The sequence below is a fragment of the Pelophylax lessonae genome (genome assembly GCF_965119305.1).
Source record: "Pelophylax lessonae genome assembly, chromosome: 3".
Lineage (NCBI taxonomy): Eukaryota > Metazoa > Chordata > Amphibia > Anura > Ranidae > Pelophylax > Pelophylax lessonae.
In genome coordinates, this window is record NC_138770.1 from 292,353,490 (window position 1) to 292,367,452 (window position 13,963).

At 42.3% G+C, this 13,963-nt stretch overlaps 1 protein-coding gene across 1 annotated transcript in view; it reads left to right on the forward strand.

The window, feature by feature from the left end:
• The window catches only part of LOC309551115 (putative cation-transporting ATPase 13A4), a 358,044-nt gene that overhangs the window by 76,167 nt on the left and 267,914 nt on the right, over positions 1–13,963 (forward strand). Inside the window, exon 2 of the mRNA XM_082251561.1 lies at positions 6,267–6,440. Within this exon, the coding sequence (XP_082107687.1) occupies positions 6,267–6,440 (174 nt within the window). The remainder of the gene's footprint in view (positions 1–6,266; positions 6,441–13,963) is intronic.

Here is a 13,963-nt window from a genome sequence, read left to right on the forward strand (position 1 = left end):
CACTGGTGGGCAATAATGGGCACTGGTGGGCGACACTGATAGATGGCAATGATGGGCACTTGTGGGCAGCACTGATAGGGAGGGCACTGGCGGGCAGCACTGATGGGGAGGGCAATAGGGGGCTCCCTGAGCCCTGATTGCCATCCCTGGTGGCCATAGTGGCATCCCTGGGGTCATGGTGGGCATCCCTGGGGTCATGGGTGGGCATCCCTGGTGGTTCTAGTGGCACCCCCCCCCCGAGGGTCTGCGCTGGTAATCAATGATCTGATTACCAGTGCCGACCCCCCCCCCCTGTCAGGGGAGCCGCCGATCGGCGCTCCTTTACTCATGCCTGTCAGGCACGAACTAAGGAAAGCCGATCAACGGCTCTTCCTGTTTACTATGTGACCAGCCGTGATTGGACACGGCTGGTCACATGCTAAAGAGCCTACCTCAGTAGGCTCTTTACCGAGATCGGAGATGCAGGGTGTCAGACTGACACCTTGCATCACCGATCGCCGCTCTGCGCACCCCCGGGGGGGCGCACAGAGCTGTATTATCCTGCCGCCGTCATATGACGTCCGGTCAGGATAATACAACCACATTCCCGCCGTCAATCTGCTATAGGGCAGGCGGGAAGTGGTTAAGGAGGGGTGGGCTCCCTCCAGTCACCTGTCCTCCATCTATCTCATCAGAATGCATGTGCTCCCATTGTGTAGACTCTTTAAAGGTAGAGTTAGGGTATGCAGATATCAGGTTGCCTTGCCGTGGCCTGCAGCTTACGCATGTTTTTGCTAATGTGTGCAACTAAACCCCTGCTTTTAACGCATACTATTAGACAGGTTAATTTGGTTGGTCGCTGGCTGGTTGGTAAGTAGTGGCTGGAAATCCCTTTGCTTTTTTGATCTGCGTTTGCCCTTCCAGAGCATTTGTTGTCCACTCCCCCACAAGGGAGACCCTGAATATCCTTATGATTTCGGATCTTGATCGCTAAGGGTTCAAGCGCCAAAACAAAGAGTAATGGCAAAAGGGGGCAACCTTTCCAGGTACCCCTATGTATCTGCAGAGGGGTGGACTGGTGACCACTGACCATGACTGAAACTGTAGGGCAATCATAAAGCATTTTTAGGGTGGACATGAAGCGAGGGCCAAAACCGTACCTTTCCATCACATATAGAAGAGATAGAGTCGAATGCTTTATGGACATCCAGGGAGAGCAACATCCCCTTCCTGGACCCACCTGCATCCCAGTCGGAATTGAGCACCAAAATCACATCAATGACCCTCTTGGTTTGATCCGAGGCATGTCTATTAGGGACAAACCCGGCCTGATCCGGGTGTATATAACTGGCTAAAAATGAATTCAATCTGGTTGCAAGGACCTTTAGATCCACATTGATTAAAGAAATGGGCGGTAGTTCGCACATTCCCTATGATCCTTCCCAGGTTTCGGTAGAACCTGTATAAATGCCCTATTCTCATGTGGCGGGAGGGGCACCCCCTTACGCACATCATTAAAATAAGCGCACATGTGGGGGGCCAGAAGTTCCCCATATTTCCTATAATAATGTCCAGAAAATCCATCTGGGCCCAGAGCCCTGGATGGATTCAAACTCTTGATAGCCGCTCTGACCTCAGACTCTTCTATATCCTTGTCCATGAGCTCCATATAAGCAGCACGGAGTTTAGGCAGGTGTATATCATCAAAAGAATCTATCGGCCCGAGTGGTCCTCAACCTTTTCGGTTTAGCATGTAGTGTAGAGTAAAAGTAAAAAAATTCAGTGACCACCGATTGAGGGTTTTGGGAGATCTGGCCATTTTTAAGATGCAGTTTAGGTAGGGCTGCAGTAAAAGTTTGAGGGATCAACTTCCTAGCTAACATAGTATGCGGCTTGTCGCCCAGCGTGTAAAATTTATGTTTAGACCACCAAACCGATTTTTCCGCTCTCGTGGTGAGGCTAAGATTCAGGGCCACCCTTGCCATGTCAATTTTATGCCTAATATCGATGTGAGGGGATTTACACTGTTCCTCCCTTAGGGAAGCTAGTTGCTCCTGCTGCTGTTTAATAGTGCTATCACAATGCTTCTTTGACCTAGCAGCAATCTGAAGCAGTTTGCCTCTGATAGTTGATTTGTGTGACGCCCAATTGTTGGAGGGAAACGTGTCTGGGGGCTGATTGTGAGTGAAAAAAGAGCGAATCTCTGTCTCCACTTCCAAACAAATGGTCAGATCACTCAATAAGGAGGCATTCAATCTCCAAGGAGAAGGGGACGGTCAAGACCAGAGGTCAGATAGTGTCATGCGCAACGGAGCATGATCCGACTACGGTGCATCCATTATTTTCATTGATGTGATAAAGGACAACATGGGCGTTTTGTACTAAAATACGATCAATGCGGGAGTACGTATTGTGTACATGGGATAAAAAAGTATAGTCCCTAGTAGAGGGATTGTGTTCCCTCCAGGTGTCAACCAGATCATGTTAATGCAGGATGTGCGCCAGGTTATTGCTTTGTTTCAGGAGCCACCGAATTATTGGTTTGTGTGGGTGAGATTTATCCAAGGTATGGTCCAGAGGGAGATTACTATCCCCCCCCCCCCCCCCAGTACCACCCCCCCACTGAGCTTGGGAAACAAAACCGTTAACATGTCTCGGAAGAAGGCCACCTGACCCACATTAGGAGCATAATATGAGATAACTGAGATTGCCTGATCATTTATTTTCCCCGCTGCCATAATATACCTACCTTCCTTATCCCGGACTATAGTGTCAAGAGTAAACAGGACCTTTTTTGAAAAACAGATCGCCACTCCACATTTCTTCCTGGGACCCCCCAGACAAGTAGCATTGCATATATTTGGCACTGAGGAACCGTGGGGCCGATGCTCTTGAAAAATGTGTCTCTTGTAATAAGAGAATATCCGCACCCATTTTATGATAGCATTGAAAGGCCTTAGTTCTTTTCGTGGGAGCATTTAAACCTTGCACATTGTGGCAAACAACAGTGTAAGTAGAGGGACGTGTTTTAGTCATATATGTATGCTGTCATTTGGTACTACCCATCCATGCCCACCGATCACCCCATTTTACTGGACAGTCCCTCATTTTCTCCTTGCAATTATTATTGCTGTCAATATTACTTATTATTTTCAATGTATAATTATTCTCTTCATTTACTTTTATTTATCAATTTTGTATTACTCATGTGTTATACATGCTTTACACTGTGACCAGGATAGGTCTAACTGCCCAGGATTGTCATATTCCCTCCTTGCCTTCCCAAACCCACCCGGCACGGGTAGCCCCAGAGTACCCTTCTCTGGGGACTGACAAAGACTTTGGGGATCGCATCCTCTTAGTTCTATGTCTTATCTCCGTGTCGGCGGCTACGGAACATCTTGAATTATGCCCACAATGTCATAGGTAGGGTGCGCGCGCAGCCCATCGGCGCGCGCATCACGACCTCACGCCGGCCTGAAGCCGGATCAGTTTTGAGATGTGCGCGCGCAACTCCATCGGCGCGCGCATCACCTCCTCACGCTGACCCGGGCCCAGGATCGGCGTCATGACGCACGGCCGCGCCAGTGCGCATGCGCCGAGGGGTATATATAGCCGGGGATTTCTAACAGGGCGCCACTTCCCTCCAGCTGAGGGACGGTACGGACGCCCCAGGATACGCTTCTTTGGATTCAGTTCACACCAACCCAGCCCTACTAACCGTAAGTTTATCATCCAACAATGCTTTATTTTGCATTGTTTGATGTACTTTCTCTACAAGTGCCTAAATGCCTTCTTTCAAGGCTGACCAGCACAAACTCTCTCACCAGGGAATTACCAGGATCCATGACCAGGGCTCCCCCTGCTGTTCTGAATCTGGAACTCCCCTCAATGTAAGTTCATAACATGTCTTCACACCAATACTAATTAAAATAATTACATCTGTATCAATACACAACCACAATCTGTTCCACCACGCAGGCTTAATGCAAAGCAAGAATACACTCTCCACAGGCCTCCCAATTAACAATTGGATCACAATCAAGACTTCAATCACCAACTGTAAGTGACCAGCACTATTCACCACAGTGCTCTCAAAATAAATAAATTACCAAATCAATTATTTTGATCCAATATGTTATACCTTTAGGCCAATGAGAAGGATCCCTTCCCTCCTCACACATATCAAGTGATCTTTACGTCATGTAAGTCTGCTCAATATATATTTCCTCCTTTACTCACATCAAGTTGGCAATATCATCACTGCCTCAATCATATCTTTACAGACAGCTATCCCTTCAGAAATCCTGTGTGAATAGTTTTGGAAAGGCAAATGGGAATACCAAAGCCTGGGACCTGACCGCTTAGTCACATGTATGTGCTTACCTCATTTTTCACTATTTTTGTAAATAGTGCTATATCATATATCTCAATATATATTCACTATATTTTCCAGATATGGTGAACTCTCCCCGCTTCCTTGATAAAGGCAATATACTAATATGCCGAAACGCGTCGGAAGTTTGACAAGACACTCTCTCTCAACAAGCTCATATCTCTGAGCCTAAATAGACAGAGTTTCAAAAAAGTCACCATTTTCACTTTGTCACCTTTCGTTCCATTTTCACTTCTTCACATGGGTCTATAGCCCATTGGTACCTATTGTGTTATTTTGTTTGTATTATAATTTTTGCTAACAGCAAATCAATATATTTTTAATAAACACACCATTTTACTGAGCCCTTAAAGTCCCATTTCCTTTGACCTGAGGCACCAAAACTGTTTCAAAAAGCATTGCATATATTTGGCACTGAGGAACCGTGGGGCCGATGCACTTGAAAAATGTGTCTCTTGTAATAAGAGAATATCCGCACCCATTTTATGATAGCATTGAAAGGCCTTAGTTCTTTTCGTGGGAGCATTTAAACCTTGCACATTGTGGGAAACAACAGTGTAAGTAGAGGGACGTGTTTTAGTCATAACAGTGTGGCAGAAGACACTCACCTATTGTAGCTACAATTACTGCCTGGAGACCATGAGAGACCTCCGAACCGAGACCATCCCGCAAGTCGCATGGGTACCGTTGAAGTGTGGAACCTGAGAGACTAAAAAAAAAAGAAAAAAAGAGAAAAAACAGATGAACAGAAAGGAAAAGAAAAGAAGGAAAAACGGCCAGAGGTCGAAGCACGTAACAAGCATTGTATTGAATAGATGAACCAAAAATGTTGTGGGCAAACGCCCCAGGCAGGGCACATCCTGACTACAACATGCAGCATTACCATCACCCCAAGGATGATAGCAAGGGCACATTAAAAAAAGTGGCATGTGTATGGAAGTTTGCCTGCATGCCTAATAGCTAATAACCAGGACAGGACCTAGCACGTTATATGGTAAGGTGACAATAAAAATCATCATTTAAAAAAAAATAGAACTATGGGCCATAGGCCCAAAAAAGTGAACAACCACGACAGTCAATGGGCCTGGATGGAGTCTGATGCTAAGGCTTCGGTGTGTGGAGCTTGATCCCCCATTTTTTTTTTAAATGCATAAAATGCACTGAGGTAGGAAAAAAAAAAAAACTTCTGCCTTTACAATCCCTTTAACCTGCCATCCTATTGAGAGAAATGGAGAAGGTGGAGAAACGGCAGCTGAATATATGATAGGTGTATACAGCTTCATATCTGTGGAGGAGCTGGAGAAGCAACATCTGAGCATTCATCTGTGACAGGTACATTTACACTTATAATTTGGTGAGTGAGGGCACAAAAGGGGGAGCATGGTACCTTATCACACATAAGAAGATTCGGAGCACTGATTGCACTTTGAATAAAGCACTATATTTTTTTTTGTTGGGAAGACTTTTTAATGATTTTTTGCCAATTGAATTCCATAAACTAATAATTTTATTTATGATTTATGGTGCAAATGTGTGAACTGTATAATTTAAGGGGACAGAGCTAGGGATCTGCATATATAAAACTTCTTTTAAGTTTTGAACAGAGATTGAATGTCTTGAAACTTCTGTCAGTTTTTTTTTTGTTTTATTGGTTTGTAACCGGTTGGGGGGGGGGGGGGGTCACTCTTTCTGTTTGTATTGGTGAACATTGTTGCCAGTGCAATAAATTATGGAAAATGTACATTTGTACAGCCATCACTAGGAGAGGAGGTGAGATCAACTCTTTAAATGGGGACACCTGTTCTGATTCTGAACTGTAATCTCCCTAACTAGACAAAAAAACTGATAGTTAGTTTACAATATATTTTAATTTTTTGTTCTCAATTTGCAGGAAATGTTTGGTTACAAATCTGAAAGATGGCGTAGTATCCTGTGTCTAATTGGTTACTTCTTGTCACTGGGGTTCCTGAAGCTTCTCTTCTATTGGAGGTCTGAGCTGGATGTATGGTGCCATTGTGTCCCATGTAGTTTAGCAAATGCTGAGGTTTTTTTGCTCAAAAGAACTGTAAGTATATTTATTTGTCCATTGGTCTTTGTCTGTCTGTGCATCTGAGACATATCATAATCATACTGGCAAGCGGATATAATTTGCAAGTAATATAGGAGTGCAATTATATAAAGTATGGTAACCAGTTGTTCCCAATTTTAAGCGATGATCCCTGCTTTCTGCAGGCTGTTTCCTGATAAAAAATGGCCTCTATTGTGTCCCTGGGACACATTGAAGTCCCTGAGAGCTGCATGTACCTCCTAAGCTGTCTAAAATCCAGTCTGCCAGCCTGCTCTTTGCAAAGCACTGGGGAATGGATTTTCTCTGCTGCATTTCTGCCAATCAGTGGCCTCCCTTGTAGTCACTCCCCCAGTCCATTGTGTCTGCTGCTCTCTATATGTGTTGGGTGGTGCATTTTGTGCTTCTTTCCCTACCATGCCTATAAAAAGCACAGGTAGGAGCTCACCAGTCACCAGCAGCACAGCTAGGGGAACAGCTTTACATTACAATGCTGTGATTGTACTAGTCCTCATTTCATATCACCTCTAATAAAGACTAGGAATGAGCTGCTGGCTTGGTTCAGACTGAATTTTGCTTGTTTGGCAAACTGGGGTCCATTATCTGGGGTCCCTCTTATTTTTAAAGGGACTTCCAGATTCCAATAAGCCCCTCACTCACAGACATCCACAACCATTGGGCCGGGGTTGTGGGGAAGAGGCCAGGTCATCAGAGTTAGGTACAAGTTGCCTTGTCACAGGCATCCCTCTGTTCCAAATATCTGTGACCAACTGTTTATAGGCATGGTCAATAGGGTGTTCTCAGAATTATTTTTTTTTTTTTTATCTGGTAATCTTATTGTAAAGCTGCAATATTATTGAAAAACAGACACCCTTAGGTTCCTTCACATACCAAGTGGTATAATAATAATACACCAGTGACACTTTCAGTTGGAAAACAACATTGCAAACACAGCAAGGAATGTACAAAAGAGTTCATATTGAAAGTGTATGCTGCATTGTCTCTTTAGATAACACATGTTGCTCTGGAAACCCTTTATCATGTAATAATGTTTAAAATGTATAAACATGGTAAAAAAAAAGATATGCAATAAAACAACAGTATAAATAATGAATAATTTTAAAATATCTAATGTATAATTGACCCGAAACCATCATAGTATTCCTTTAAAACATGTTTAATGATAACTTCCCAACAAATTAATACACATCTGTATGATGTTCCACGCTCTGCTTTTCTGCAGTTTATGCCAGAGTTGCAAAGTCACATCATTTTTAGGTAAGATCCAGCTTGTTTCCCTGGAAAAGGGACATTTGAGGATATCTATGTAGCTTTATTGACAAATGTCAAGATCCCTCTGGGACAATAAGGCTGGCCATCAGAGATGTATAGTAACGAAGTAGAACTACTTAAGTACTGTACTTAAGTACCGAAATGCGGTATCTGTACTTTCCTAGAGTAGAATTTTTTTCTCCTACTTCTACTTTTACTTCACTACATTTTTTCGATGATTTCGATACTTCTACTCAAGTATTTTTTTTTTGTGCTGCATAGTTACTCGTTACTTTTAAAACAATTACCACTGCCAGAACAGTAGATGGCAGGTTGCATAAAGCTCAAAAAAATGTGTATAATGTCATTTGTAAATCAGCGCATACGAATATAAAGGCTGTGTATAATAAAAGCTGCTATACCAAATCTTTCCAATAAAAAGAAAATATGAAACAAACAAATAAATGGTGCTACAGCGCTTAAAGTGCATCAAGAAACTACTAACAAACACAGGTTAATCATTTGAATAAATCATTTGAAATAATAAAAACAATATGATGTTCAAACTTTTGACTTATTTCTTTAATAACTACATAACACAGTACTTGTACTTCTACTTTCAGTACTTGAGTAGAAATTTTTTTTCAAAACTACTGGTACTTTTTACTTTTAGTACTTAAGTAGCAAATTTTTTGAAAAAACTACTTGCAATACTTAAGTAAAAAAAATGTTGAATACTTTAGTACTTCTACTTAAGTAACTTTTTCTGCGAGCACTTCCACTTCTACTCAAGTAATTTTTTGATCGAGCACTTGTACTTTTACTCAAGTAGAAATTTCGAGTACTTTATACAAGTCTGCTGGCCATACACTATACAATTTTCTTGTTCAACTTTCCTTTAGATTTACCAAAACCATATAATATAGGGTCAAACCTAAACATTTTCAATTTGTATGCAATCAGGCAGGCCCTTGCACTACATAGTTTAAGGTAAATCTAAAGGAAATTGAATAAGAAAATTGTATAGTGTATGGCCAGCCTTAGTTGTCCTAATCCACAATCAATATAGTGTTTGTTGAATGTGTAGGTTGTTTTTTTTTTTTTTAGCCCATACATAAGGAAGTGTGCTTTTAACAGATATAATTCAAATGAACCTCATGTTTAAAATCTGTGGTGATAGAAAAATGAATTTGCTGCACATATTAACCAATCAATCCCATATAGAGACTAATATATAAGACTGTGTGTAAAGCCCCGTACACACGTACCGATGGTCGGCATACAAATGTTCCTCTTTTCTCCCCGGGATGTCGGTGTCTGTTGAAAAGTGCAAAGACAGCACAAGGACAGCACAAGAATTTTGTCTGCAGACTTCAGCTGACTGCAGAAGTGATGTCATGTAATGGTTAACTTTCCCTGTGTTTTTAATTTTCTGAGCATGCCCAGTCTTGCAAATCTGCGGTCTGTCGGCCGAATTCTGTACTGACAGGCGAACAATCGTCCGTTCTGGTGTCCGCAGACAAAAATTTTCATGTTTGCAAGAAAGACTTTTGTCCGCGGATTGTGCGCAGACATCTGTCGGAGGCACCATACTAACACGCGTACAATCGGCAGATCCTTCGTCCACCGACGTTTGTATGCCGACGATCGGTATGTGTGTACGGGCCTTTAGAGTCAGGTTGTTTACCTATGTATCTTTCTTATAGTTGCTACAAAATTGACACAGGAGGATGTACTAAAATTGGATCACTCTGGTGCATCTGAATCTGGTGCAGCTGCGCATGGCAGCCAATTAGCTTCTAACTTCAGCTTGTTCAGTTAAGTTTTGACAATAAAATCTGGAAGCTGATTGTTTTTTATGCAGAGCTTCACCAAATGTTGCACGCTCCAGTTTTAGTAAATTCCCCCCCCAAAGTGTTTGCCATTTCTTGTTAGAGTCTGTTACCAAAAGCTTTTTTTACTACACCTGAAAACTACAAACAGCTTTTACATAGCGCAAATAGCATATACAGTATTACCGCATAACAAAGTATTGAAGGTACTGTGATATGGGGTGATTAAGCTTTTGAGTTTGAAAGAGAGATCACATCAGTCTGAACTGTATTTTTTAAAGGCTTGGCGGCCCACTTTTATTAAAAAGGCAAAGCAAAGGTCACAGATGACATATACAAGCTCACAAAGCGGTAAAGTTCACAGACTTGTTCTTCAACATCAAAAAAAACTGAAACTGGGAAATCCTAGCCCACTTGGCTACACTTCAGCAGCATCGGAGCTCTTTGTACTGGTCTCCCAGAGCACGGCTCTTCAGGCTCACTTAGACTTTTTTTGTCACAGCACATTGCTGTACAGGCCTATTCCTAGTCCCCAGATAGGGTTCTCCCAGCACTCCAGGTTTTCTCTCACTTCTCGGGAACTCACTCACTCCAGCCCCCTCTGTGGACTCGTTAGTCACTAGACATGTGCATTTTATTAAGTTTTGATTTAATTTTCAAACGGAAGTTTCATTTTCAGCGATTCGGATGTATCCGAATTTCTGAATGGACTAAGAAATGAATGGCGATGACTCTGAAAAACGTTACTAAAATAACAAGAATATTGATTGCACTCGTTTAATTTGTTTCATTTGGATGACTTTGCATGATGTGATAGTAGTTCGGGCCCATGGGGAAATAATTCAAATCCATCCAATTCAGTAATCTATTGAATATATAGCAATCTTCCGGAAAAACCACACTTATTTTGTAATACAACCAATATACGACATGAATGGCGAATAGACTTTGACAAAATGAAATTCTTCAATGAATGGATGCTTTAGAAACAAAGTGAAACAAAAGTTTCTGGCATGCACATATCCACTAGTCTCCTCAGCTTTTTCAGTCTCTCTGGACCCATATAGATGTCCTCGTTCTCCTAGTCCTGTGGACAAGAAGTCCCCCCAGCATAGGGTTTTGACTCCTGAGTATGTCAACCCTTCTGGCTGGAACACACCACTATCTGCAATCCAAGGCTGTGTGTCTGAATGGCAGGATAAATAAATGTAAAAACAGTGCAGCGCTAAAACATTCTAAAAAGGTCCTAATACAGTGGGTATAAAAGAGTCTAGGAGTGATAGTCCATGATCAGTGTAATATCCCGATAAAGAAAATCCAGAGGAGCCAGGTGCAGATAGAAGTGACACACACCCTCCACCTCTCTGGCCTCTCACCTCAATTATCTTAATTACAGGCACAGCAAAGCACTTCTCACGGGTAAACAGCAAGACTCCAGCCTCTATACACTCCTTCCATGAATCAAAGGACAATAGTGGAATGATTCCCCAGATAGACTAATACGCCTCCAGAGCTCATGCATATTATTCCTGTATCACTCCGATATCCAAGGTAGCATAAAGGAAGAAATGCCCAAAATAGTGTAATACTGACTATTTATTTGAATAAGCAGAACATAAAAATGGCCTCTTACTTGAATCCAAGGCTTGGTACAGCATGTACATATAACAGCAATCCGGCAGGGACAGCGAGACAGCGAGACTGGCTCGGTCCTAGTCGGTGTCTTCCGTATCAGCGGGTGACGTCAAACGCTTCCTCCTCCTTCCGCACACGTATCGCCTCCGTGGGTGGAGGCTTCGTCAGCGGTGATGAGGATTGGCTGAACGTCACCCGATAAATACCCCTCCCACGTAGGTGATTGGCCGAACCTCCGTAGTGGTTTCTATGGCAACCCTGACGCCGGAACCCGAACGGTTTCCGGCTCATACACCTAACAATAGAGGATATAGCTGCCGGAATCGGAAAAAGAGGGGCTTGTAACCCCTTAGATTCCCTAAGGCAAACACAAAGGCGCCACATATCCTAATTAAAAACTTTAGATTAAAAGGCACCAAATGTTACAGCAATAAAAATATATAATGCAGATAGCAATACATATATTAAATTTAAGAAGCGTAAAATGTTCAATACCCGCTGATACGTAAGATCCATAGATATACAAGGCATAAATAAAACACATATTAAATACATGATAAACATAAAAATACACGTTAAAAGCAAACAATTATGCAGCAAATGTTAAAATATATATTAAAACCTTGCACATATTTAAAAAAATAAAGGGCAATCGATCGATCATCATCGGTCGGAAATGAAACAATTCAGATCAAAATCGGTGTTCAGACCCCGGGGTACGGCAACTTTTGTTTCATAAATCCAAAAGGATTCTCTTTTGCTCAATTGGCGAACAAAATTGCCGCCCCTCCAATGTTTCTTTACCTTCTCAATGCCCCAGAATTTGAGATCTGTGGGATCTTTATTATGAATATTTTTAAAGTGCTGATATAGGTAATGTGGGGATTTTCCTTTTCTAATACACCTAACATGTTCGGCCAATCTGACCTGGAGAGCTCTCGAGGTCCTTCCCACATATTGCAACCCACAGTTGCATTCCATCATGTAAACGACCCCGGTGGTCGCACAAGTGATAAGATCATTGATCTTATATTTTCTCTCTGTGGCCTGAGCCACAAATTCCTTCCTGCGTTTCAGATTCTTCTTGGCAGTACGGCAAACTATGCATTTGCCACATGCATAGAATCCTTTCAGGAAGGCAAACATCTTGTTATGTGCTTCCACTGGGGGGTCTACTACCCCCGGGGCCAGGATGTTCCTAAGGGTGGGAGCCCTTTTGTACACGAAACGAGGTCTCTCTGATAAATGATCCCGTAAGACCCGATCCTGCATCAGAATGGGCCAATGTTTATTAAAAATCTTTTCGACCTTCTTATATTGGATATTGTAGTCTAGAATAATCCTTATGTCACCTTTAGGAGCTTCCCGTTTGGGACCACTGGATAACAATGTGTTACGATCAACCTCTTGGATATTTAATAGGTCTTTTGCCAATCTATCCTCTATGTCTGAATGGCAGCAGATACCCTGAGCTATCCTCAAGCTTTCATTATAAGGGCTGAGTGCACCCAGACACAAACCATGCTGGCCTTTAACAAAATATGGAGACTGGGTTGTAGATTTCTTCTCTCCCAAGACAGATTGAAATCTTTAAATTATGGAGCCCAATCTGGAAAATACCAAAATCCAGAGAAAGCTGTAAAAACAGTTTTCTCCACTCATAATGGATACTCAGGAGTCACACATTCTGCACACGTGTGAACCCTGTGTCCATTGTCAACCTAATTTCACATGACACTGTCACATGCCCTGCCCCTTTGTTTCAATCAGGAGGTTGGAACACATGAACCCATCACTTTGGTTGGGACACCTCTATGCCAGCTGTCAGCCACAAAGGCCCAACCCTTTTTCCGGTTATGTTTCCAGGCTAGCCCTGCCCTGAATCCCAATGGGGTTCTATTGTTCTATTCTCAGCCTTCTATCTCTTCTTATGGAGTTCCGGGGCTTTTCCTGACTTTCTGGGGGTGGTCTGTCATGCCTGATGTGTCTCCCCACCTCCTTGTCCTAAAGCTGTAGGGAACCCACTGTGCTTAATGCAAAATAATTTCCCCTCATTTGAACCACCTTCAACCACTATCAGTGTTCCTCTGGATTCATCAATTTATTTGCAGTTACTCACAGCAACAAAATCATCATTTATAGTAACATTCATTAACAGTTAAAACAATTCAATGTGGCAATCCCCAATACCATCAGTACTGTCATTTAGCGTGTCTCCGGGTACTTTAACTTGTTCATCTTTCTACTACTGTTACATCTATTCTGGGCCCTTCCTTTTTATGATGTCTAGTGGGTGAGGCAGTATATGCACCCTCTAATGACCACTGTTCAGCCTCACTTTAGAATGAACCAGCAGAAATGCTCCCGATCACCACATCAGGTGAACAGACCACTAACATGTCTCTTTTTTACAATGTCTCAAACAATTCTCCTGAGTGTCTTCCACACAAACCTATATTTTGAAGCATCCTCACAGGGAACCATGAGATCATTTGCCATATTGTTAATAATAAGCACTGCACCAACCAACTTCATTTTTTTTTACTAATGTTACCGTATAGCCTGTACTAACTGGCTCCACCTATTAATACTCCACAGTACCAAATTATCTGTCTCGAATGTAGACACCCAAGTGTCCAGCAAATGAGCTTTCACCAGTTCCAGAATTTCCAAGAATGTTTTAGACATCTCAATACATCCCGTGTCTAAATACAAGGCCTTTTTAGGGACCCTTCCTTTGGCAGAGAAATTGAGGGATTCATTCTCTGATGTTTGAGAGGTAAA